The sequence below is a fragment of the Manacus candei genome, unplaced genomic scaffold (assembly GCF_025592945.1).
Source record: "Manacus candei isolate 608988 ecotype Guabito, Panama unplaced genomic scaffold, ASM2559294v1 h1tg000028l, whole genome shotgun sequence".
Lineage (NCBI taxonomy): Eukaryota > Metazoa > Chordata > Aves > Passeriformes > Pipridae > Manacus > Manacus candei.
In genome coordinates, this window is record NW_026138076.1 from 41263719 (window position 1) to 41291438 (window position 27720).

The window sequence follows — 27720 nt, forward strand, 5'->3', positions numbered from 1 at the left end:
TGGCTCTACCACAACCTTTCCATATTATATTGCACAATATGCTCATCTTTTTGCCTGGGTTGAGTGTTTTTATAATGGAAGCAACCAAGTTGTTATAAAGTTCCCAACCCATCACCTTCTGAGAGGCTGAACTAGTTGATGGTGTTTGACAATTCAGCTCTTGCATCGGAAGCACTACTTGAAAAGTCCGAATACAGTCTGAAAAGGCCTCCCTTTTGCAATGCTGTGTTGTTTCTTGGCTTCTACTGTAGATAGCATGGTTACCTCAATGGAAGGTCTGGGTTCTGACAGCGTCTTCGGCGTGCACGAAGACAGCCACTACCGGATAAGCAAGAGCCTGCTCAAGCCAGCAGAAGGGAGCACAGTACCCCTGACGAGAGTGAAGTGTTTGGTCTCCATGACAACCCCACATGATATCAGGCTTCACGGATCATCGGTCACGCCAGCATTCATCGAGTTTGACACGTCTCTTGAAGGGTTCGGGTAAGGTCCCGCGGTGCTCTCAAATAACATGGGGCAACACTGCAATGTTGTGTTACTTTCTTTGTTTTCAAATTGTAACTTTTAATAGGCTGTTTGCAAGCAAAGAACAAATGAATTCTTTAAAGAAGGGAAAGGAATACTTCAAGTCACATAAATTCATTCTCATTCGTTAATGCCTTGAGAGCAAATGCTTGCCATGTGTGAAAGTAGAAGTAGGTATGTATTTAAACATTGATAGGGCCCTCTCAGTTCTGGGTTTCACATTCCTTTTAAAACAAAGGAATGCATGCGTACCCTTGAAGGATTACTGGGATTTACGTATGACATTTGGATGGCCCAGTTGTTCTGAGACCCACCTAAAATTGCTGAAAAACTTGGAAATGTGGAAGTGGGCAAATCAGAAATACAAGTGAAGCAGACAAGGCAGCTATGATGAGTTCAAATAACTGAAAAAAGTAGTATTAACTGGAGGCAGAGCCTGAATATCATGCTTAACTCATTTTTTTCTTTTAGCACCCAGTATCACTTACTGTTTTTCTCTCTCTAATTAAACACTTGCTGAATGAAGCACTTTATGAGGATCATGTAATATGATTTAACTTGACTGTTCAGAAGGTTAAAACATTACACCATTCTTAGCGTCTGTTTAAGGAAAACATTTTGTGTTTTTGGTTACAAAAGTGGAATAGAAAACTCTGGATATTTAGGAACTCTGTTGCTCTGCATTCTCTTCTCAGCTTTCCAAAGCAAGAATGCAACACCCATTTTACATCTAGCCTTCATATCTAATATAATCAGGGACAGACCTTTTTTTTTTTTTTTTTATAACAAATGGTACTATAAGCTCTGTTCTACATCCTTCATAAGAAAAGAGAAAATGCTTGGAACCTAAGAACAACTTACAATAAGCTTGCAAAATGAATTGTCACTGTCATTGCTTCCAGAGATTTGTAGGTGCTGGTAATGAGTCCAGAAGTAACTCACATAATGCAACTGTGACTTCTTGTAATTTCAGCAAGTCACCTAAGAAGGCTGCTGTAATCACTTAAAAAAAAATCTAAAACTTTTTAGTTTATTTTTAGGTGCCAAGAAGTTTCACGAAATCCACAGTTAGCGGACCCTTGCAAGTTACCTGCTTAGAGGGAACTTGCTTGTAGTACCATTGACCACGGGGAATTCACCCAGAGAACAACATTTTCAAGAGAGAGGAAAAAGTATATAATGACAACTGTAATCCAAAAGAAGATAGTAGTGACCAGAATCCTGGGTTGTTGTTACTTTGGAGATGAGTGGTCAAGTTAACTCTTTATGGAGAGAACAAAATAACTCTTAACACTGTCAGGCAACTCAGCTACAGTATACTTAAACAGGTGTAAATGTCAACAGAGTGATGACTCTCAACAAGTGGAAGAGCCATCATCTTTCCTCCAGTAGGACTGTCTATACACATTGGAAGCTGAACTCCTGTGGGCATTCACTCCATTTCGGATGGGTTGATCACTGAAACTCTTTTAGTACCTAAGGGAGGGACTCCTTATATTGGTTTCTGTTGTGTCCACAGCATCAGTGGCTATTGTAAGGACCAAACATTGCTAATTTGGTGAAATATGTTACTCTGAGAGCATACATCAAATAAGAACACCATAGTATGCAATTGCCAGATCTTTTGAATATTTAGCTGGCCTCTTAGAGAGTCCAGAAAAACTCAAAGGCTGTAGTGAGTTATGGTCGCCCACAGAGGAGCATCTTACTCAATGGAACCACATGGGCATCAGTCTCTATGCCTTTACACCAATAACATACACTGCCAGAGCTCTTCATGCAGGAGATAATTTAGCCTCACAAAGAGGCTCTGCTGCTCACAAGGAGCAGTCTTGAGAATTCATTTCTATTTTTCATTAATACATAAAGTCATGAAGAGTGATTGTGTGCTTATAATATATTTTCCTAGGCTATATTTTGTTTGTATTGAACTCCACTTATATTGACTTCCATAAACTCTGGTGTGTTGCTGGTCTTCTGTTTAACAGCTGCCTGTTCTTGCCAAGTTTGGCTCCCCACAATGCACCTACAAATAATGCTGTTACAACAGGACTTGTTGACGGTGCAGTTGTTAGTGGAATTGGAACTGGTAAGTACTCAAGTATGACTGTCAGTGGTGTTTTGTATCTGATGTTTAGTTCTCTTATGTCTTTGTTAGCTGTGAAGTTGGTGTTGGACACTGTGCACTCATAATTGAGAACTTCTTGTGTCTTTTTCTGTGTGTGTGTTCTTGCCCCCAGGGCAATGAAAAGCAATATAAAATACAAACCTGTGATTGCTTTAAAACACAAGGCTCTCAGCAGGTGAAATTGTAATCAGGCAAGCATATGAATAATGAACCTAGGTGCATTAAGAAAAAGTTGAGGTAGTAGTGTGAAGAGCATAGGAAACATGGAATTAATTATGATGCTGTACTTGTGACTTTATTTTGCTGAGTTCTTGACTGCATTGATTACAGGTGTAATTGCACACATCATCACAAAAATCTCATCAAAATTGTTTGCTTTTACATGTTGTTATAGGCTATTCACCCTGCAGGAACCTGGTGTGCTGTGGGATTATTTGAACATGGTCACTTAGTTAAAAAAGGTGTTAAGTCTAAAAACTAAGTTGAAGGTTTACTGCAGTAAGACAGAATTAGTGGGAGCACCCTAGGAGAGATGAAACAGTCAGATGTTTGTGGTGGAGAGATACTCCTCCACAGAGGCTTCTTCGGCAAGTCACACCTATGGAAGAAGCACCTCATCATGATATTAGCCATTTCTGAGTGCCTGATCCTTTTCCACTTTTTTGGTCTAGGGAACTGAAACTGGGTTGCTCTGAACAAACACAGCTTCAGAGTTGATTTATTTATTTTTTTTTTTAGAATAGGAAGGAATAGTGGGCAATTCTTGCTTTACTTTGTTTTGAAAGAAACCCCTCTGAGCTAGCTTTATGTGGCTTTTCCTGCAAACTTGAGTCAGAAATGTAAGTAACACTGAAGTCCAGGAAGGAAAAGTTTGAGAAGGCAGAGCTGGTGTCAGATACGGAAAAAGAAACAGGTAGATATCCTAAGTACTACCTACTGCAACTGTGTAATGGGCTTTCTTTTTTGATTTTAGGTGAGAGATTTTTCCCACCACCGTCTGGTTTAAGCTACTCAACTTGGTTTTGTATTGAACATTTTAGTACCCCTCCTAATAACCATCCTGTGAGACTTCTGACTGTAGTGCGTCGTGCAAACTCCTCAGAGCAGCATTACGTATGCCTTGCCATTGTCCTCTCGGCAAAGGACCGGTCACTGATTGTTTCAACTAAAGAAGAATTGCTTCAAAATTATGGTAAGAGTTGTGTCATGTCATCAGCTAATGCTGACAGTATTTTGGGGATGCTATAACAAGTTTATTTTAAACCTGGTGTCGAGAAGAATCTTGTCTGATGTAACTTTTGTTGCAGCTTCACCAGTTCCTAGTGGGTTTTGACCATGGAAAAATGTAAAATTTGATCATTCGTGTAGAAATTAGGGAGCCTTTATAATTTCCAAATAAGATGTCTGTATATAAAGAAAAAAATTTGCCAAAGTACTATATATTCATTACATTATGGTTTTGAAAGGTTTTTGCCTTTTAATTATCTTGTAGTGTTCATTTTAGACATCGTGTCTCAAGGTGCAAATTTCAACTGTCTTTGCGTTGAAGAAGTTTGGAAATAGTAAACTAATGGGTTGTGAAGGTTTTTTTCTGGAAAATCCCAGCACTGGAGGGCTGTTTGAAAGCAATCAATCATTCATTGCATGTTTTAATGCTGTGATCAGTTTTCAGAAACAGTTTGTAGCTTCATTCAGTATCTGTGACCAAAGGTGGAATTACAAGAGATGTAGTGAAGATCTAGGTGAAGCTGGTGATGCCAGTAAATCTGCTAAAGAACACTATCAGTGCAGTCAGGGGCTTCAGGATTAGCCATCTCCTCTCTCCTGCCTTGTCCTCCATCGGAGCCTCCCAAAGTGGTCAGTTTTGACAGGCCAGTTTACACACTGGGCCTATGGAGGGAGCTGAGAGGAGTAGGACAGCCTTCTACATGTGTTTCAAGCTTAGCTCTTCACCAGACCAACACACCGGGTTACAAGTGGTTATCAAAAATCTGCTCCTGCTTTTTTTCTTTCCTTTTGAGTAGCAGGCACTAATAAAGAATTTATACAGCTGTTGTTATTAAAAAAAACCCAAAACAACACAAACAGCGAAGTGGACTGTTACCAAGAAAATAAGGAGTATTTTGTAAGCAGGCATTCACATCATTAATGGCAGCAGTCTCCCTCACTAGAAGTCAGGTTCAAAATCTGAAACTTGGGAGCTGAAAACCCCTAGTATGAAGGAGGAATTAAACCTATTAAATTACAGAGGTACTGGCAGCTTTTTCTTTCTCAGAAGACTGAATTCTTAGAAAATGAAACAAGTTTATCTTCATATTAACTGCTTTAGCCTGCAGTGGAGCTATAGATCATACGGTTTCAGTTTGTAAGCCCTTACTGTCTAAGTCCTTGAAAGAGATTGGATTTGAAGTGGCTTTGTCAGAAAAGATCTGAAGTTGTCCAGCTAAAAGACTGATTTTTAATTGGACCAGGATACTTTACTTTACTTGTGTGTTACCCTGTTGTGGCTAAATCATAACTGGTGGTTTTACCATCAAGTGCTGAGCAGGTGAGTACCTGAGGAACTGAGATGACAGGCCCACTAACACAGGGACTGGAAGTGCTGGCAGTCTGTTGTAAGAATAGATGAGGTGGTTTAAGGACTGGGTAAGCAAGAATTATTCTCAAAGATGTTTTGCTGAGAGAACTTGAGATTATTTTTGTATCTGAAAGTTAGTTCCAACTACTTTGCTTTTATGATTTTCCTTGTGCTATTTCTAAAGAAATGAGTGTTCTCTCTGTTCAGGCAGCTGTTGTGGTTAAGAGGATTAATGGTTCCTTTTCCTTCAGTATGAAAGAATGAAGAGAGATCTGAAAAGTTCCTGTTTTCTATCAAACTATTCCCTGGGCTTTCTTTTTTTTTTATTTTATTTTCAATCTTTTTTTGTTGGGGGGACTTCCAAGTAAAGTGTGGGTCATTCTGTTTTGTGATGGAGAGTTAATGCACCTGCAAACTGATCTTGCCCTCTGGCATGAAGTCAAAGGATGCCTTTTGGAGAAATTAAAAAACTCCGTGCTGAGGACTAAAAAGTATTTCAACAGTCAGGAGAGGAGAATTGGACACCCATTAGTGAAAAAAGTCCTGGGAAATGCTTGAAGGGTGTGGATGGGTGAATTAGGGTTGGGTGGTCAGCAGCCCCTGTGGAGGCCGGGAATGTGTTCCTGTGTCCATGTGTCTGGAAGGCTGGCATCTGTCTGCGACTCCTCTCACTGTTGGGGTGATGGTGTCCACCGGAGCTGTCGGTGCCATTTGCCTCATCCCACAGCAGCTGGTGCTTGCCCTGACTCAGTGGCCTCTACAACCAGGGCTCCTGGAGGTGGGAAGGGAAGGGCAACTCGCTGTGGTTACAGGACTGAAATGGAACAAATAAGGCATTGTGAGGTCTTTGGTTTGACTTGGGCAGAAACGTCTCAGTCCTGAGCTACCCCTTCAGTGGCAGTGCTTCAGAAAATTAATTTTCCTTAGAACTGCAAAAAGGGAACAAGAAAAGCCACCGTGCTTAGGCTTGAGTTACAAGTACCCCCGGTTTGTGCTTCATGTATGTCTTGCCAGCCAGACATCCTGTTTGTGGCTTTTATTAAGGAAAAATGTCTCAGGCTTTCAACCTCATCTTTAACTTCACTTATGCTTTGTGATTTAGCATGATTTTGATGCAGACACTTTGAAAGGCAATCTTTTCACTTGTATTTTCTTTTATGTGTGACCTAATGGCTCAAGCAATATAGTGATAAGTTCATACTGAGTTTCTGGCCAGGTGCAGGGGATCAAGAGGAGGCTTCTGTGGGGAAAGGGCCAGTGCTGCCCCATGGCACATATAGCTGGGTTTGACCAGCTCCACAGCATATTCCCTGCAGGACACAGCTGAGTCCAGCAACCAGGCTGGGGAAAAAAGAGTGAAACACTTCATGGTGCAAGGAATAAGGGGAAAAAATGTGAGAGAAAGCACCCTGAGGACATGAAGGTGAGAGCAGAAGGAGGGGAGAGGGTGTTAGAGGCACTGGAGTGGAGATTCCCAGTGGCTCTTGAAAGAACCACACTGGAGCGCTTAGTGGGACCTGTGGAGGAGACCATGGTGGAGCAGGGAAAACTAGGAGGAGAATGTCTGGAAGTATGGGTATCCTTCTCTCCACAGTGTGAGAAAAGTGAAATAAAGCTCTGTGGGTTTGGAGAGACATCTTTTTATTTCTTTGTGACTACTGCAGTAAATATAAAAACTTGTTTAGAAAAACAGCAGATCTTTCTGTGACTTGCATGGTGGCATGAGAAAGTTAGTAAATACTTGAGGAAACTAGTAATTCCAGGTAAAGTTTCAAAGGGAGGGGAGAAGGTCAAAAGTCTGAAGTCTGAACGTATCCTGAGAATTTTCTTAGAGAAGGCAAAGGAAGTGGAGTTGCTGATAATACCAAAACTGTAATGGTTTGTTAACATGCAAGTATTTCAGGATGGTCAGCCTGTCAGACTGGGACTATTTGGTCTGAATACTTTCCCAAAAAATCTGATTTCATTCTTCAATTCTTGTATTTGAAAGTCTAAAGTAATACTTTTTAATTGTATGGCTTTATTCTTATATTGCTGTGTTTTTTGTTAATTACATGCTTTCAAAAAAGCTGGCTTTAATGTACTGCCGTAGTTCATATTGCATAAATTCTGATTACATATTTGTCTGTTTTAAGCTCTTACTGGTGCCCACTAACTGGTACTTTCCTTTAGTTGATGACTTCAGTGAGGAATCATCATTTTATGAAATTCTTCCATGTTGTGCCCGTTTCCGCTGCGGTGACCTCATTGTGGAAGGCCAGTGGCATCACCTAGTTCTGGTCATGAGTAAAGGCATGCTGAAGAACAGCACAGCTGCTCTCTACCTCGATGGACAGCTTGTTAACACTGTTAAGGTAATATAAATCTTTCAAACCTCATTTTTACTGCTTGGAGTGATTTTTCTCTCTCTGTGCATAGTATGTGCACAAAAACCCCACAAAAAATCAAGAACAAAACAAACCAACACTATCCCCTCTCCCCCCAGCAAAAAAAAACCCAACAAACTCCCCCCCCCAAAAAAACATCATTTGTCAAGTATAGGCTTTAAGGGAGAAAGCAAAACCTGGTCTGGGGTGTAAATTAGCTAATGTTACTGTACATAGGTACAACCATATGTTGTCTTTCAAAGTTTACCTTCCAATATTCCTTTTACAGAAGGAGGACTGTAGTAACTTCTTATGCTAATAGCTGTGATACATGAGCGTGTATCTGGCCATCTGTCTTGTCATACATGACTACATTCAATAGCTGGTAACAGAATTTTTACAATGCAGATAGAAAAGGCCTGTGAGATTATTACTGTCATTATATATAGGCCGGGATCTTACTCATGTATTTGCTTTATGGTTTGAAAAATATTGCCTAATTTAGTTCATCACGTTTGCACTTTAGCTCAAAACAGTATAGTTACCAAAGGTATGTTTTCACTGGGTGAAAAAGGAGAAACAACACAACTTTGAGGTTGTCCTACTGTTTTTGCAAAAAACAATGATGGTCATAGAGCACCATGTTTTTAGAATCAAGATACAGCCTCTTTAAGCACAGAATCCGTGTATTCTCATCCTGTGTTTTCATACACAGCTTCATCTTTTGAAAGCCCCTTAGCTTCTGGTCTTTGCATTTACTTTCAGTTTAATGTTTTTCACTGCCTGTTTCAACACAGTATCAGAAGACCATATGTTACATAGCAGCTGTCTGATACATCCCCTGGTGTGCAAAAACGCTTTCCCAAATTTCTGATCTTGTCGTCGCGGTACCCGTGCTCTCTCAATAACTTCCCCATGTTTCTCTCCTTTGCAGCTTCACTACATTCATAGCAGTCCCAGTGGCTCTGGTTCTGCCAATCCACCTGTGGTCAGCACTGTCTATGCCTACATTGGCACCCCGCCCGCCCAGCGCCAGCTCTCGTCCTTGGTGTGGCGTTTGGGCCCTACGCATTTCCTGGAGGAGGTTTTGCCTGCCCCAGGAATCAGCACCATTTATGAGCTGGGACCAAATTACGTCGGAAGCTTCCAAGCGGTATATGTACCATGTAAGTACAGTTCACGTGACTTGGCCTGGGTGTAGTGGAATCTTTTGTGTGCAGAAGAGGTGAGAGAGTATGCAGTGGCAGAGAGGAAAAGCTATGGCTGTTCACAGGAAGAAGATTAGTAGCTGCTATTGAAGACAGTGATAGAAATCCAAATTACTGTTTTAACATACTTCTGGTAGTTCTTGTACTGAGATATGATAGGTAGAAGTGCTTGTGTTCCTCACTTTGGTTTTGAACTAGTTGGAAACGCTTAAAACTGTCATTATTCGTACTGTATATTATATTTATCTGTAGAAAGTGAAATTAGAAAGGCATTTTAACCTGTCAGCTTCTGGTGATAACTCTCATTTGCTAATCTGCAATCTGCTCTGTATTTCAAACACAGCTGTCTTGAAATGTCATTCGTAAGGCCCAAATGGGTCAACTGAGAAAAAAATGTTAAAAAGGCAGAGATTGTGGTGCAGCAAATAGTTTTTAAGTATTTAAACCTTTAAATATTCGTAGCTAGCAAATATGAGCAATTTTAAGTGTTCTTCTCTGAAATTGAGGGGAGTGCAACACAAAAAGATTTAAATAACCTTGTTAGAAATGTGTGCCCATAGCCCTGTTTTTGAATATGCAGACACCCAAGTGAACCATTCTTACTCAAGTGAGATTTGACAGACTTAACAAATTATGTCAGCACCCAGCTTCTCTCTTTCTGTGTTAGGTGAGGATCCTTCATGCTTTTCTAATTCCATTCATGTGGTTCACCAGAGTTGCACCTTTTGACCTGACAGGAGCTGCAGAAGTGAATTTCTCTGTTGAGCCTTTAAGTGCTGAGTTTTGCCTGCTTCCTCTGAGGTTGTAGACAGCTGTCAATCACAGTGCTTGCAGTGCCTCACAAGAAGCATCCACTTTCAGAGCAGTGGATAGAAAATATTAAAGATACGGTTATGTATTCTCCTTGAATCTTGCATCTTTTGTGCCATCCTAAAGCGGTTTTTCTAGTAAACCATTGTAGAAAGTCTTTTCACAGGCAAAGATGCAGATGTACCCAATAGTTCTCTGTTTTTTGATTACTTTGTTTTCCTTCAGATGGGAAGTGAACAGCCCTTAGGCTGGACAAGATTACATCTCAGCTATTTGTCAAATCTTTCCTCTATACTTATTCTGCAATATAAATTTCTTAATTTTACTCTTGAAACTGAAAAGGAAAACAGTGGTGTTACTGAAATGAACTTTTATTTTGTCTTTAAGGCAAAGATTCGAAGTCTGAAGGAATCAATCCATCTCCAGTATCTTTGGTACCAGAAGAGAAGGTGTCTTTTGGTCTCTATGCACTGTCAGTTTCTTCATTTACAGTGGCAAAAATAAGGAAAGTTTACAACAAGTTGGACAGTAAAGCTATTGCCAAACAGGTATGTTGGGAAATTAGTTGGTTAATGTCTGTGACTTGTTCCTTTCTTTTAACTTCTTTGAAGACAATTTAGTCAATGCAACCAGGAACAATAATGTACTTGTCAGAAAAGTTGTCCATGATGACTGTCGTGTTTGGGGGGGGAGGAGAGGGGGAGAAAGAGGAAGACTGTAACCCTAGATTTTATTCATATTCTTGAAATTACTCCTAAATTTTATACACATTCTTGGATTTACTGTTAACCATGTATCTTAGCACCTTTTGGGGGTATTTTGGCTTTTTGATGTAGATGATAGTTGTACTCCTATAGAAACACAGTTAAGATTATATTGTTCAACAATATTTCTACTGTTGCATATAACAGAACTGATAGATTACTCCTCTAGCTGTGATTCACATCTGGGAACCAGAACATTAGTTTACTTTTTCTTCAGAGTACATTAAAAATCAGTGAATTTTCAGTTCAAAAGACCATCTATGAGAAAAGACTGAGAGACTTGGCCTGGCTCAGCCTGAAGAGGCTCAGGAAGACCTTATTGGCAGCCTTTCAATACCTGTGGGAGGCTTATAAGAACAATGGAGAAAGACTTTTTACCAGGGCCTGCAGTGGTAGGACAAGGGGCAGTGATTTCAAACTGGAAGAAGCTGGATTTAAATTAGGCATAAGGATGAAGCTTTTGATGATGAGGGTGGTGAGGCACTGGAAGAAATTGCCTAGAGAAGCTGTGAATGCTCAGTTCCTGGAAGTGTTCGAGGTCAGGTTGGGTGGTGCTTTGAGCAACCTGATACAGTGAAAGATGTCCTTGCCCACAGGAGGGGGATTGAACTAAATTATTTTTAAATGTCCCTTTCAACCCAAACTCGTTCTATGGCCTGGTGGGATTGTTTTAGTAGTTAGACTCATCTTCCTTAACCTTTGAGACTGGAGATTTCTCTTAACTTCAGAGAGTGTCTTAATGACTCTAGTTCTCTTTTGTTATATGTTACTCTTTATCACAGGAGGAAAATACAGAAGTTATGTCTAGATTTGCATTAAAAAAACATCTTCACTTCAGCCCCTGCTTTTTTTTCTTGTTTTCTTCAGCTGGCGATTTCTTCTCATGAAAATGCCACACCTGTGAAGCTGCTCCATAACTCAGCAGGACATTTGAATGGACCAGCACGCTCCATTGGTGCAGCTTTGATAGGGTATTTGGGTGAGTTGAGTACTTGAGAATTATGTTCAAAAATTATTAATTACTTGTCAATAAAAACTTAGGTCTAGAAGATAAATCATGTAATTGATGAATGGTGCATTCATGTGGTATAATGGTGCATTGTTATATTTATTGAACATTTTTATATTCCATGGAAATACTATTATCTTTTTTTGCTAGCATAGGATGCTTGTTTCAGTTTGTATAATGTATCATTATGAAAATATATTTAATTACTTTACCTTAGGTCATAAACTATTTTCCAGTGCAATATATTTCCTTCACATCCTTTTCCGAGGTGTCATAGTTCTTCTAGTGACATTCATTTTGTAATTCAAGCAATGCTAAAATGCAAAATGCTTTCATATTTTCACAATTATTTCCTGCAGAAATTAGATTTTATTTTGCTTTAATTTATTTTCTCTGCCTATGCTTAGGAGTAAGAACATTTGTCCCCAAGCCTGTTGCCACTACACTGCAGTACATTGGTGGAGCTGCTGCTATTTTGGGACTTGTAGCCATGGCATCAGATGTAGAAGGGTTGTATGCAGCTGTGAAGGCCTTAGTCTGTGTGGTAAAGAGCAATCCACTGGCCAGCAAAGAGATGGAAAGAATCAGAGGTTATCAGGTATGTAAGAAATGTCTTAAAACAGATCACGCTGATTGAATTTCACTGTCTGTCACAGCAGTTCCCATGGAAATTCCTTGTGTTGTGGTAGCCTGAGTTTCTGTTCTTAAGTTTACTGAGCTCTTGGCTAATTAGCACAGATGAGTTATTTAGGATGGCTTTTAAAGGAGAGGGGGGAAAGTGTCTTTGCCATGTCCTTGTGCACATTTAGGTGCTTTGGTGAAACTGAGCCTTCATTAACAGCACATAAGAGCACAACTGTGGTACTTAGATGGTTCTTTTTCCATGATTTTTGAACCCACCTCTGCAAGCCTAGGAGCTTCTGTCTCTGTGATCTACCAGCAAGAGAGGAGGATAGGGATGCATGAAGCAAACCAAATAAGTGGACTCCTAGAATCATCATTCTGAGGAGACTGCACAAACTTTATAGTTGGTGATGCTGTTTGCTTTCAAGCTGAAGACTTATTACTTCTCCATCAGAATGGGGAAAGGGCAGTCAGTTATGCAGAAATATTGGTTGACTGACTTGGAAAGATCTTCACATGAGCAATGAATTTTATGTTTCTCATGAAGACTGCTTTACTGAAATGGAAAGTTCTGTGGTTTGGGCAGCGCATTTACAAACCTCGTGGTGTTAATGCCTGGTATAGTTACGTCAAAACATATTATTCCAAGTAGCCTGTTGCAGACCTTGGCTTACATTGACCAAACAAACTGAGACAGTGTCCTCCTTGTACCATAAGTAGTCAGTGGATCATCACATATGACCTTACATTCCACTTGTATTGACATCACCAAATAGTGTGGTTTGAGAGAGATTCTTCAACTGTGACTGACTGCCAGAGGGCTGAGAGGTGTGTGTGTGCACCTAATCCTCAGGGCCTAGATACTGTCTGCAGTGTAGAACAGATGTTTTATGAACTGGAGGGGGTCCTGGATATGCCCCTTTTGTAGCCAACTGTAATGCCACTTTCAAGCCCTTTTATCAAGAGTATCAGATGTACTTTAAGGGCCTTCTAAGAAGGGATGCAGACATTCATCTCTACCCTTTGTACTTAGACAACATTGCTGCGTGCTCACTGGCTGCTAATTCCTTTTCTGTTTACTTGTTCCAGTTACTGGCAATGCTGTTAAAGAAGAAACGATCCCTTCTGAACAGCCACATCCTCCATCTGACCTTTTCCTTGGTGGGAACTGTTGATAGCGGGCATGAGACATCCATTATTCCAAATTCTGCTGCCTTCCAGGATCTGCTCTGTGATTTTGAAGTATGTAAAGCTGCACAGAGAAGTGGTGATGATGCTGGATAGTGATTACCTTAAATATTGAACAGCAGCAAACTAGGTTGTTATGCTGAGAACTTACTGTTTCTCACATAGTACAATAAAGCAGCTGAGCAACAAGATTATTGGTGACTTTTCCTGCTGAAATGGCTTGAATCACTGCAGAAGCACTGAATGGGTGCCACAGATGTTTCTGCTTTTTGTTGGTTTAGAGGATACATTTTGTAGTTTTTGGTTCATGAACTTCTTTTAACCTTTGTGTTCTACTGCAGTACATGTATCAAGGCATGAAAGATGCACTGAAAATAACAGTAAGAGGTAAACTTTCAACATAAAACATGGTAATCATTTTATCATACATCTCCTGCAGGAGTAGTAAAGGAGTTAAAATTCTTCTTGCACAACCCATGAAATATTTAAGTGTTGTTAAACTAAGGAAAGTAGCAAAGTTGAGAAGGAAATGCTAGTGTGCTAGAGGGTGATAAACGATTCGTAGACCTTGTCCTTTAGCGTTTGCTCCTTTGGTATTATCTGTACCTAACACAGACTGAGTAAAAGAATTCTGACTCACATATACTAAAATAAATAAATAAAAATACTACTAATGCTACTAAGCTAGTTATAGATACTGACTTAATATCATAAGTCCATCTTGCACAAATGACTTTACAGACTTAACCCATTTCCTTTTTTTAGATATCTATTTGAGGGTTTCAGAGCACTCCTGGAAACGTTATGGAAGGGTCTTGTCTATGAAAAACTCTCCTGCTGCTTACTATAGCATTTATTTTAATAAAATCAACTGATCTTGTTAGGTTTACTTTTTATGACCTTAAAGGTCTTCAATGCACCCAATGCCCCCACTTGTCAAAATCAACAATATGCTATAATTGCGACACATAGAAAGAGGAAATGAGCCTTGGGGTTTTTAACTTTAGTGGGGTTCTAAACCAGAGGAAATTTGTCATCCAACAAAGTTTCCTTTTTTTTTTTTTTAAGTGTAATGTTAAAACTAGGTATAAGCTTGTGCTGTGTCTAAACATAGGGTTTTCAGTATCATGTGACTAGTTAATCTTTAACAAACCTCAGAAATTAAACATAGACTTAATAGAAGTTACTTCATGTGCAAGAGATGATGTTTGTAGTAGAGATCTTAAGTTAGGTGAACGCTTAGCAGAGAAGAGTGTGAATCACAGCCCAACTGCTTCTACAGCGAGGCTGTAAATGAATTCTGCTGAAGACTACTCTTCTCTCTTTTTTTTCCCCTTTTTGTTTTCTTTCCCCCATAAAAGAACCAGCTGAGAAATTTCATCAGTGGTGTATAGTCACTCAGAAGCAACTACAAAAGATTCAATTTGTTGTTGTTTAGTTTGTGCCTGTCTCTTTTTTCCCTGAAGACCAACTGAAGAATGAATCCACTTAACAGATTAAAATAAATTTAAAAATGTGCAGGCAGTAGGTCTGTGAGTCACTAAGAAGAAACTTTTTTTGGTTTAGTTGGTTTTTTTGTTTGTGGGTTGGGTTTTTTTAAATTATTTATTTTCTTCTGCATTCAGAAATCAGTGACCCAAGCATTTCACTTAAATTGGATAAATTAGATGTTCTTACTCATGCAGAACAGGGAAATGAAAAGATTTGTTCTCATCATTTTAGATTATAAGATTAGAAGAAAAGCAAAAGCTAGAAACATTTTTATTTAAACCAGTTTTATACACCAGAGCACAAGTATTAATTATGCTTTGTTCAATGGCAAGTCAATTTTAAGATTGGCAGCTGTAACTGAGCTTTCTGGCTTTTATATCTTTTATTTCTTCTATTGATTGAACAATCGATTTTTTTTTTGTTTTGTTTGTTGGTTTGGGGATTTTTTGCTAGGGAATCTAAATAATTTAACTGCAGGAAATGCTGGGCAAAAAAAATCAAAATCAGGGAAGACCTTGAGTTTAATCTAGGCAGAGGATAGTAAGTTAATTTTACAAAAGACAAAAATCTTCAGTTAAGCCAAATAAACTTAACACAGCGTTTCACATCAGCTTTGTAAACCCCAATAACTGCTTTGCACCATCTGTTTAAAGAGGTGTTCCAGACAATTGTGTAACTTTTTGTCTAGAACTCTTTAGAAGTTTGCAACATGATACACTGACAAAGAATATAATATGTTTGGAAGTGTGCATTTTTTTTATGGACAGGTAAATAGTCGTGTACAAGAACAATTTTAATCTCTTCAAGCCTTTTATAACCTTTGGTATGTTAATGTCCTTTTTTATTCTACAAGTCAGTTTGTGTACCCAACACATCATTGTTTATTCTGTATTTCAGGTCTGGCTTCATGCACCCTATGAGCTTCATCTGTCATTATTTGAACACTTCATTGAACTTCTCACTGAGTCAAGGTATGAGCCAATGCAAGCCTGGTAATGGGACTTACAGGATTAGGTAATATGTAGAGGATGCCCCAATTTTAAATTGCCACCTCCTTTCTTTCCTTCTTCCAGTGAAGCAGCAAAGAACGCAAAGTTAATGAGGGAATTCCAGCTCATCCCAAGACTACTCCTGACTCTTCGAGACATGTCTCTGTCCCAGCCCACTATTGCTGCAATTAGTAATGTGCTGAGCTTTTTGCTTCAAGGCTTCCCTAGCAGCTATGACTTACTCAGGTATCCCACATCTGTGATAGTTCTGTCTTTCTTGTTTTTATTATGTTAATGATCTCTGTCAAAAATACTTAATGGTCATATGGCCATGGAGTGTGTAACATGGAATGCTCATGAACTGATTTTTTTTTTTTGCTTCTCGAAGAACTAGACTGAACTAGACATAACCAGTATGTTAAAGCCTTGATTTGCATATTATTTTCAGTTTGTATCTGATCAAGTATGACTGGATTATCAAACTGGCTTAATGTTCTACAGGTGAGAAGTTAAAGGTGCTGAATTGCAGCTCCCTTGGTCATGTGAAGCACTGAGCGCTTCTCCTAAATACCATTATTGAATATTGAATATTATTAATATTACTTGAGATGAGCTATAATGATACTTCAGGTTAAAGTGCAGTTTTAATTACTATCCTGAGTGAAAGGTTTAGTTCCAGATTTTTTCTTAATCATCACGGTATAAAAAAATATTTAAGACTGTCAGATAGGTTACCATTAATTCAGACTGATGGAAATTACACCAATTATTGCAATTCATACATACAGGAGTATATGAAATGCTTTAAAATTAGTTGAACTCCTTGATAACGTGATTTTTCTCATCTCCCATTTCATTATAAAGAAAATGGATAAAATATTGCAGGGTTTGGGAGTTCTTTGCATACAAATGGTCATGTTTTCAGCTTCTCACTTTAAGTACAATTATAGGTGTCAGAAGCCTCAACCTGAACATGTGACCTGTCTTTGTTTTAATTATACAGAAGAAAAAAATTATTCAAGAATATAACCATTGATTTTAAGCTTAAATGGTTACAGAACAAATTGTAGGATGTCTGTCTGAATTTTCCTTGTTTTCCTTCCTGGAAATGAAAAATGAAAAATATTGCATAACTTGGGAAAAGTTACACTGGCTAGGGATCATTTCAGGTTAGTTGCAGCAGAAAGGGGAATATATTGCATCTCCTTTCTTTGAGTACATCAATGTCTTGTCGTGGAAAACCATGACCTTGTGTTACATAACCTCAAGCTATAGACATAAATGTTATTCCAGAGTTGAGTAACCACTGTAATAATTGATGTAATAATTGTTCATCTGTAAAGGGTTGAGAATAATGTTTTTGTTCTCTTCTCTTTAACTTGAGGTGTTCATTTTACTAGGACTTGGTGATATCTCTGTTTCCTTTCTTGAATCTTAGCATTTTCTGGGTCCCTTACCTGCAGACTTGTCTGCAAAGATTCCATTAATTACAACAAGTTAATTTGTGTTTTGGCTAGTTACTTTGATTAGAGATGATTTTCCTCAATCTTTAGATGTGAGAAAGCTGACATTTCTGGATATCACCCTGTCACTAGTGTCACAGTTTTATATTTAAGGTGAATTATTGATAGATGAGAGTGCATCTGTCATACCAGTGAGTGATGTTTTTTCTATATACGTCAAGGTTTGGACAGTTCATCTCTTCCACTTTACCTACGTTTGCAGTCTGTGAGAAGTTTGTGGTCATGGAAATAAACAATGAAGAAAAGCTTGACAGTGGTAAGTGTTGACATCACTTAGAAGCAGTAGAATAAAAATACTTTGTGATCTCTTCTGTGCTTGAACACATGAAACGTAGAAATAGTGCCATTAGCAATGTCATAATTTTGTTATAACCTGGCTGCCTGTTAGTACTGGTACTTTGGTTTTCAGTATTGAGTGCAAAGCAGAGCAAAACCTTTTCAGCTTTCTTTTGTTTCCTTCATATAACACTGTATAGTTTTGTTCTCTTTCCTCCACTTGCTCCTTCAAATCAGCTGTGCATCTCTGCTTCTTTGTGAGGAAAGGGAAAAAAAAGGCAACTTGTTACTAGGTGCATCTTTACTAGGTGCATCTTCCCTCCAGGTGTAGAAGAAGTGAAAGAATTAACTAAGACAGCCTAGTTATTTTTCTTAGGAAAAAAAAAATGTTACTGTCCTTCAATAATTTTTATATTGAGTTATATTGAATATATTGAGACCATTTCTAGCCTTGTTTTCCTTAAGATAAAAGGCTTATGCAGTTGCATTTTCCATCAGTCTCCCTGAGCAGAAATGTTTTAGTCCCACAGTAAATGTCACCCAAATAACTAGAAGGAGTACCTTAAGATCCTATGTTTCTGCATCTCTTGGGAATATACTGGTGAGCAGGGACAAGTGAGAGATAAGTATTTCTGCTATAAAGTTAGTTTTATTATCTGGTTTCCTGAAGAACAAGGTTTAGGCAGACTGCACTTTCTGGAGAGGGACTTTCCGCAAGGGCATGTAGTGATGAGGCGAGGGGGGACTGGCTTTAAACTGAAAGTAGGTTTAGACTAGATATTAGGAACTAATTCTTTACTGTCAGGTGGTGAGGCACTGGAACAGGTTGCCCGGAGAAGTTGTGGATGCCCCATCCTTGGAAGTGTTCAAGGCAGGTTGGGTGGATAGAGCAACCTGCTCTACTGAAAGGTGTCCCTACCTGTAGCAGAGGAGTTTGGAACTAGATGATTTTTAAAGCTCCCTTTCAACCCAAACCATTCTGTGGTCCAGTGAGATTCATCATTATTCTGCTGTGCCTCACCTCTTCCTTCTCAATACCTTTGCTTTTTGTGGTCTCAAAGATGATTAAATTTGAGCTTTTTAGTAAAAAAGAGGCTGTGGGTATTGGAGAGAGATCCAGATTGATGTTTTCACTACAGGCCAGCCATGATTTTTTTTTCCCCAGGCTAACCACAGCCTGGCTGGTTTTTTGCCTGTCTAGGGGACTGAAGAACCTTGGGGAGAAATTCAGGATGTGGCAGGAATAGAGAGAGAAGCTTTTGAGGCAGAAGACAAGAAATTTTTAGGCTAGTGGTGTTCACCAGTTCTTCTGTATTTCTGTCATAGAAGATACTTGGTGTTTGCATCTTGTGTACAAAACCTTGGCTCAGAAAGTATCCATTTATCTGTCTTTATTTTTGTTCATATTGCCTCAAGTTGTGATTTTATTGATTTTAAATAATGTAAAAGCATGGCCCTCCTCTGATAGTATAAGGTACAGGAAGAGGAATTTGCAAAATAACTGTGAAGCTAGTCCTGAGCTGCATGGATTTGCTTGGCTGCAGTGTGTTTTTCAACTGATGATGAGCTTGGGGATCTGTTAAACTAATTTTTGTCTCCATTTCTTAGATTGGGAGGGATTTGGGAAGTATCAGGATTCCCACCAACCTAGCTTTCAAAATGCTAAATGTGCATTTAGTTAGCATGTTACGCAGTTTTGAGAGAAGGGAGGGGAATGTGAAGGGTATTTGATTGGTTTTGTATATCTGCCTGCCAGGAGTGACTACTTCAGTTTAGATTATTGTCTGAAGAGTTGTGATTACCTTTTACCTGTTCTTCAAACTGCCCAAACTGTGTGTGACAGTGGTAACGGGGCACCAAACATTTCTCAGCGGTGTATGTGTACTTAGTACACCTTCCTTTGCTTATGGATGGAATTTATGAATTGTCTTAAAATGAATAGTCTTAAAATGCCCAAGTTCCAAAAACCTAATTTTGTTTTTGTTTTTTTTTTTTTTTTAAAATATTTAGGAACAGAGGATGATTTTGGAGGACTTGTTTCAGCTAATCTTATTCTACTACGGAACAGACTTTTAGATATCCTTCTGAAGCTTCTATATACATCTAAAGAAAAGACAACTGTTAATTTGCAGTAAGTACAAAAAAACCCTTGAGGTAGAGAAAGGTTATAGTTTTTTATTTCAAGGGTGAGAATTACACAGACCCCATTTGATTCACTGAATTACCTTTTAATTACCTCTACCATGCCAGTAGAGATGGAATACATGATTCATGATGCTGTTTTCTCATAACTTCATGTGTGGCTATAGAGAAAATAAAATCTGTCAAAGAGGAAACTTGTGTTTTTAGAGAAGTGGGGTAATCAGCTTCTCATTTGACTGAGATCAAATGGCTCCAGCAGGGGTTATTGTTAGGATCATTGACCGTAGAATGCCCCTTAGTTACTTAAAATTGCATGTGAGGGAAGAATAATACTGTAGTTTAATGAGACCATAGAGTCATATGGCAAGATGGAGAAGAGACATTGAATCACTCATGTTAAACCTTGACAAAATACAGCTTTCAACCCAGTAGCCTGTCTGGAGTCTGTTGATGGCATTTTGTGAATGTATGGCATCTGTAGATTATGTAGGGATTGATGGACACACAACCCAAAACTGTTTAAGCTTTTAAGGAATAGTGCTTTAAAAAAAGGGAAAAAAACCCCATGTATTTTCAGATATTTTCCAAGCAACTCTTCCCTTAATAAAACCAACCAAACAACATTCCTTCACTTTTTTTAATACCGGTTTCTAAGAAGACTTCTGAAAACTTCCTGTATGGCTTAACAAAAAGTTTCCAGTTCAGAATTCCATATTCGTTATCACAAGCAACAGTTGGAGAAATATCATGCAATGCAATAGTCCCAGGAGCTGTAATTAGTTTTTTCTTTCTTCTAAATAAATACAACTTAACTGTTCCATCTAACAAGATTCAACGAGTGACATTCGTGTTTGTAGCAAACTTACATAAGAATTCAGTTAACTCTTTGATAGATCTGAATTTGCTCTCGAAGTTTGCCCTGCACTGGAGGACATTGTTTTTTGCTGTCTAGTAGGAAACTAAATGCTGTAAAATGTGACTTTTTTTTTTTTTAACTCTCTTTACTTAGGGCTTGTGAAGAACTGGTCAAGACACTGGGTTTTGATTGGATTATGATGTTTATGGAAGAACATCTGCATTCCACCACAGTCACAGCAGCCATGCGAATTCTTGTGGTCCTGTTGAGTAATCAGTCCATCCTTATCAAGTTTAAGGAGGGTCTCAGTGGTGGAGGCTGGCTCGATCAGACGGATTCTGTCCTGACCAATAAAATTGGTACTGTGCTAGGTACGCATCTCAACTCCTCAGGATTTAGGGATTACTGGGAGCGTCTGTGCTCATGTGTTGAGGGAGGGGGGTTATTGTATGGATGCTGTCTGGGAGGTGCATCCTTTCTGTTACTGTCTGTGTCGCAATCAGATGCTTCTGCTCTTTGTTTTTCTTACAACTAAGAGTTAAGATTTCCTAGGCAAAAGGGAGAGGTTTTACAAAACTGCCCTCCAGTTGACATTGCACAGATGTCATCTGCACAAAACCTGTGTAACCAGTTGTTTTTTTCTGTTACCATCATGGTAAGGTTAAATATGTCCCATGGGCAGGCACATCTAAGCTATAGATGAAAAGGTAGTATAGCATAGGACCTTATGTACACAGCTAACAGAGATCCAGTAAAATTTACTTATTTGTTTACTTTTATTAGTTAGAGCATTGTGTGGTGTTATACTTGAACTGCTTTGTCTACTCAGTTCTGTGCCAATCAGATTTACCAATCTGGACTTTTATTTTCTTGGGAATTTCTGTGTTCGTGGTATCATCTCAAAGTTTCTTTCCCTCTCCTATGTTCGGCCATACGCAAACATGCTCTCTGTTATTAAAGACTTTTTTTGCAGGTTCTTAAAGCCTCACTTATCAGGGTTATCAGACTTCTCAGTTACCCCATGTGACCTAGAATTCAGTGTATAACACTTCAGTCTACAGGACCCATTTTGAGCATCTCTCAACTGTCTGAAATGCATCTCCAAATGTCTGAAGTAATGGATGTCAGTTCTTTGTAGACCTGGGGTTTTTTTCAGTCCAAATAAGATGGAATGTTTTAGATGAATGTCCATTCAGGCCCTGGTGCAAACCCACTGATTGACATTAAATGGGAGTCTTTCAGGAGCCTGAGTAGCCTTTAGACCAGAGCACTTGTATCACAGTACTTTCAACTTAAAGCTATTCCTAAAATAACTGTACAAGGAACCACCTCTCTGTGTTGCAGCAGTGTATGATCTGTTTCTGTGCCAAAGGCTTTTCTGAATTGGTTTATTATAAGGAAATAATTGTGAAGTGTTGTTGAAAGTGATCTTACTTCAGGAAGAGGGCTCTTCCTGAAATGAAAGTATAAAAATATTTAAAAAAAAAAATATTCTGCTTTGTCTCTTTGATAGGTTTCAAAGTATGCCATCTTGTTGTTTTTTTGCATAAATAAAACTCTCCGTTAAGTTTGTATGTTTACAGTTTCCCATAATATATCCCTTGGGATATTCAGCTAGGAGCATAGGATGGTTCTTTCCATTAATAATGATTTGCATTAATAATTAGGAAGATTAAAGAAAACAGCATTTCTGAAACCGTATAACACATGCAAATATTTATTGTTATCATAAAAAGCATCTGTTGTTTGACTAATTTTGATTAATGTTCTGTATTTTGTTTAAGAAACAGTTTTTGCACAAGCATTTCCCTTGCATGATTGTGCCTAAAAACTTGAAAACCACTGGTATTTTGGGCAATAGACTGTTGTTTATTCAGTGTCTGCTTTAAGCATCCAATAACATAAACACTTTCTTCAGTCACAAAATCTCTCTAAATAAGATTTTGATATACAATCACATTTGAAGAGCATTTGTAGAGTTTTCCTATTTTTCTTATTATATATATTTTTTTGGATTCTTATTGAATCCAAGCTAGACTAAAATATCCAAACAGATATTTTTAAACTTGTGTCTCATCAACTGATAGTGACAGATTATCTAATTTTTGTACCCTGTGTTTTTTAATAAGACGGAACATATTGGCTCCAAAATTTCTCATGAGGTGAAATACGAGCCATTTTTGTTGAAAGTTACTGATGGAATTCCCTCAAATTTGTAGCACAGATTTCACTGGTCTGATTCCTGATAGATGTTTTCTGTTTAAAAAGTCAGTTTCCGGTGGAAAGTGTATCTGTATTTGAGTCTCAGAAAAACAACCTGACCTCTGGCATTGTCAGAAGAATGGCTCACTCTGCTGATGTGGAGACTGAACTGTCTTCCTGCCTTCTTCTTTACTTGAAAATAAGAACTTCTGCCATCCTGATGTTTTGGTGGTTTTTTTTTTCATTAAAGAGGAAATTCAAATACCTAGGTAGAAGTGGGGTCACAAAAGGTGGCTCTGGCAGCACTTAAATTAAACAAAATAAGAGCACTTAATACTTAATACCAGCTGATTAATCATTAACAAAACATCTGAAATAAGATGCCCCTGAGACATCTTTGGAGAAAAATTAGCTGCCCATAGACTTAAATCGGCCATGGAATTGCTGCTTGGTAATATAAGTCTGTAACTGAGATTAAGGTGATAACTTCCCTCTCAGCCAGCAAAATATCTTTTTTCAGAAGCTTGGGTGTTTCAGAAGTCAGAAATTGTGGTCGCAGCCAGAAAATGGATCTGTGTGTTATAAGCAGTAGCATTGGGCAGTCTGTATGGAGCAGTGTCATCTATGTGGTACTGGAAGGCTATAATTTCCTTTTTTTTTTTTAATTGTTTAAAAAAAGTGGACATCTGAAGCAGAATGGTGTCATATGTGTGTGTCAGTCTGTATGCACACATTCATTTTTTACAGCATCAGTTTCTGAGGAGGCACTCTCTCAAGTTCACTGCATGGGTAAGAGTGATCTTCACAGGCAATTCCCTGTTAACATTTTTGTCTTTGTGTGTTGTTTTTCATCTTAGGGTTCAATGTGGGCAGGAGTGCTGGCGGCAGATCAACGGTCCGGGAGATCAACCGGGATGCTTGTCACTTCCCAGGCTTTCCTGTTCTGCAGTCCCTTCTCCCGAAGCACACTAATGTACCTGCACTCTATTTCCTCCTCATGGCCCTTTTCCTGCAGCAGCCAGTCACTGAACTGCCTGAAAACCTGCAGGTCAGTGCACCTGTCATCAGCAACCAGTGTAATCAGGGTTGCCAGGTAGGGATTATCTAGTAAGATGTAAATGTAGTTCTGTCTGTCATGAAAGAAAATAACGGATTAACCAGACCCCCTCCTTCTCCTCTGCAGCTGACTCAGTCAGGGTGTGCTGTTTAGTGCTGAGCTGTCTGGGGTGGGAGGATGGGATACCCTGGGGGTATGTGGAAGCCAGGCTGTTATGGCTTAGCCATCATTTTGGTCCATTTCGGGGTCAAATGAGAACCAGATCCCTAGTTCAATCTGATGGGGTATAGGCATTGAAGGGAACATAATTTTTTGCTTGCTTTCTTTGGTTGTGGGGTTTCTTTGTGGTTTTTAAGAAGTAGGGAGTTGTTGTGTTAAAGAGGGCTCACAAGGTTACAGACAAAACAAGATAGCTTTCATTTCAAAAAGTTTCTGTGGGTTTTTTTTGGGAGGCAATCCAGTTGTTGCTGAAAAATGTTGGTTGCTCTTATTCTGAGCAGGTTGATTTGGGGCTTGTTTGAATTATATGTAAATGAGTATATAGTCTACAACAGAGTCCTAGAAGGCCTAGGGTAGTGCTTTATGATGAAAAACCACACTCGAGATAGACAAAGTGCCTGTTTAGAATGGATGCAGTGCTAACATTTATTTATCAGTGAGAACTGAAAAGTAAAAGTTTTCAGACCAGGTAGTATTCTGTCTGCCTGTATTCTCAAGAGCAGTACTTGACAGCACATTCAGCACTGTGCTAACATGAAGTAGAGGCATGAAGCTCACTCATCTGTTTACAGCATTGAAGTATGACACTGTTAAATCAAAACTAAATTCTGCCACTTAGTAGCACTCTTAATGCAGGAGGTGGGAACTTTGTTAAATGTTTTAATTCATTTAATTGTTTAGACTTGCTGGAAATTGCAACTTGATTTTTTTGTGTTGTTTGTTATCTTTTTTTCTTTCTTCTGTGGAATACCATGTGGGTTTTACTGCTAGATGCAAGAAGTAAACTGAGGAGATTGTGCAGCCTGTGTACTCTTTTGTTTCAAAATACTTAAATACTTTGTGAAGAATTGCAGTTACATTAGCCCATTGTTGAAAGAAATTTTCTTCAGTGACATATGACTTTCATATGAAACTTATGGTGATAAAGTCTGGAGGATGCAAAACAATTTTTTAAATACTGCCAAATGAGTGCATTGTATGTGTAATAAAAAGCAGTATCCAATTGCACAAGAGAAAGGGATTATTTCATGTCTTCTTTTTTCTCTTTCACCTCTTACAGTTTGATTTAGACTCTATTTGGACGTTCATATTTGGAGTTCCTGCCTCCTGTGGCACTGTTACCTCTTCAATACACAGTGTTTGCACAGAAGCTGCCTTCCTGTTGTTGGGAATGCTGAGGAGCATGCTGAATTCTGTAAGCATTAAAAAAATTTTGCTTGCATTTGAATATTATGAGTTGAGTTTGCCATGTGGTGAAAAGCCAAATTAGAAAAATTTTTTGTGAAGTGTCACGACAAAACCAGCTGTGAGATAGGCTCGTAATACTTGGGTGAAAACTGTCATTTTAGTGGGTTATTCTATGTTACTTTTTTCCCAGTGTCTGTGGAAATATTAGTGGCCACAAAAAGACTGGGCTCTGTGTTTAGCTGCAATTAAAACAAAACAAGAAAACAGAAGGATAAAATGTCCTTGGCAGAGATAATTGAATTTCTTTCCCAATTAACATCGTGGGGGCATGTTAGAGAGAGTATATTCCATCTGCTCAGAGCTATGCGAGTTGCAGATTTTGTACACGAACCTTCCACATGCAGAGAAGTCCCCTGACTATGAATAGCCACATGCTGGAGGAAATGAATTTACTGCCAGAAAAATGTGTCATCTTCTCATCTTTGAATCTAATGTCAAGAGTAGTGGAAGTTGGTCTCTCAGTGGGAAAATTCTGTATTTCCTTGAATCTCGAGTGTGTTATCTGCTGAAAATTATCTCAAAAAATGCTTTAAAAGCAGCACCTGTCTGGTTATCTCCTGTTTGGTCGTCATGTGTTTGTGATGTGCTCCATTGCTTGCATGTTTCTCCCATGCTAACATGTTTAGAAGCATCTTCTGGACATGTGTACTGGTTATGCCTTCATGACCTGCTGCAGGGCACATTCCTGTTGTCACATGGTCTATCTCTTGCTGGTCACCTGTCGTGGTGGTTGGTCACATGTTTGGTCGGGTGTTTATCGTATGGTGACATGCTTAGATATGTGTTCTATCACATTGTGTCAGGTTTGTGTTGGTGATGTACTCAAACTCGTTTTCTATCACTTGTTTGATCAGTTATTAGGTCACATGTTCAGACACTGCGTCTTCAGTCAGGTGTTCTGACAAGTCCTTCAACACACAGTGACATGTTCTTGATGTGCTTTCCACAGCTGGTCATGTGCTTGGCCCCCTATTCAATCACTTATGTCTGCTCTGCTTGAACAAGTGCTTGTCCATGTGGTTGGTCACATTTGGCCCCATCTTTCATCACGTTACATCGTGTATGTCATTGCATGTTTGACAGTGTATTTGATTGCATATTTGACCCTGCAGCTTCTCTTCCTTTCTGAAATAAGCATTCTTCAATTAGTGCTATCTGTGCTGATCTGGTGTTTGTTTTTCAACCCAGCCTTGGCAGTCAGAGGAGGAAGGCTCCTGGCTTCGAGAATATCCAGTCACCCTGATGCAGTTCTTTCGGTATTTGTATCACAATGTGCCAGACCTCATTTCCTTGTGGATGAGTCCAGAGTTCCTGTGTGCGCTGGCAGCAACAGTGTTCCCTTTCAACATACGACCTTACTCTGAGATGGTAGGAAATCCAACTATTTAGCTGTTTGTTTTTCCCCTGAATGTTACTTTTGAGGATTTATCAATTAACAGTCATAACTCACCCTGCAAAAGAGGGCATTGTCAAGGCTGGGCTGGACATTTTGTACTTGGGTTTTGGAGCTGAAAGAAGCACATCACGTGTTCAACAGAACAGCATTTTAGGGGGAACATACACAATTTGTTTGTTTTCTAGTGGACCATTATTTTCAATTATATGAAAAATATTAGCTCGTATTTACAAAAGCTAAAAAGACTGAGTCAGCCTGTGCATTCAGCCCTCTGCTCTGGAGGATGTGATAAAATCTAAAACTTCTTTTTTCTTCCATTTACCATTTCTGCTTTTGTGGTCTAACCACAAAACAGTGTTCTTGCATTTCCCGGAACTTCTGAGTTCAAGCCAGGAGAGGGTGTGAATTCAACATTGCTGCCTAAAGTATTCTTTGAGCTTAGTGCCATTTACAAATAATACTATTTCTAGAAAATGAATGGAAAGAAACAGGTACTGCTAGCCAACATCTAAAAGTAATTTTATTAAGAACATGGAAGGATAGTTGGGCTACAGGTTGCCAAATGCTAGAATAATGGAGGGTATGATAAAACAGTTCAGGAAATACTTACTGGTGGTATGCTATCGTTTTGTCAATTAAAGTGGGAGATCAGTTTTTAACAGAGCATGCTGATGAGTCATGAAAAATAGGGGTTTTTTTTTTGCTTTTATATTAGCAGGAGCTTGGTCTCTCTCAAAAAAGTGCTACTTATAAACTAGTAATGCTGATTTGGCATTCACCTGTAGAATTTTTAGAGGAGCCTTGTGTCTCTGAGCAGATTTTATTTTAACTGCTAGATCCCTTGGAACTTTGTATAGCTGCCTGACAACTTGAGCTCTTCACAGTTTGAAGGCTCTCGTGACTCCAAATTGGTTTATTCCTCCAGCATTTCCCTCTGCCTAAATCAATCCCTTGTGAAATAGCTGAATAACAGCCAGGTTTCTGCAACGAAACATTATAATCCAAATTCAGCCTTGAGAGAGAATTCTTAACTGATCTTTCAACTTTTCTGAGACAGCTATTAAAACTAGAAAGAACACATATTTGGAGTCCTCTTAATTTCTTGGGAAAACTCTCCTACT

General features: G+C 38.8%; 1 protein-coding gene across 9 annotated transcripts in view; it reads left to right on the forward strand.

Annotated features, from left to right (window-relative positions):
- WDFY3 (WD repeat and FYVE domain containing 3) overlaps positions 1–27720 on the forward strand; it is a 167008-nt gene that overhangs the window by 102007 nt on the left and 37281 nt on the right. For 8 of the 9 annotated variants that reach the window (XM_051790880.1, XM_051790879.1, XM_051790885.1 and 5 more), the window contains 17 exons: positions 252–483; positions 2514–2614; positions 3627–3845; positions 7404–7585; positions 8532–8763; positions 10003–10163; positions 11247–11358; positions 11796–11986; positions 13102–13254; positions 15589–15662; positions 15765–15926; positions 17365–17459; positions 19490–19610; positions 20631–20848; positions 23537–23772; positions 25016–25150; positions 26392–26571. In XM_051790880.1, the coding sequence (XP_051646840.1) occupies positions 252–483; positions 2514–2614; positions 3627–3845; positions 7404–7585; positions 8532–8763; positions 10003–10163; positions 11247–11358; positions 11796–11986; positions 13102–13254; positions 15589–15662; positions 15765–15926; positions 17365–17459; positions 19490–19610; positions 20631–20848; positions 23537–23772; positions 25016–25150; positions 26392–26571 (2804 nt within the window). The remainder of the gene's footprint in view (positions 1–251; positions 484–2513; positions 2615–3626; positions 3846–7403; positions 7586–8531; positions 8764–10002; positions 10164–11246; positions 11359–11795; positions 11987–13101; positions 13255–15588; positions 15663–15764; positions 15927–17364; positions 17460–19489; positions 19611–20630; positions 20849–23536; positions 23773–25015; positions 25151–26391; positions 26572–27720) is intronic. The other variant, XM_051790884.1, reaches the window with a different exon arrangement.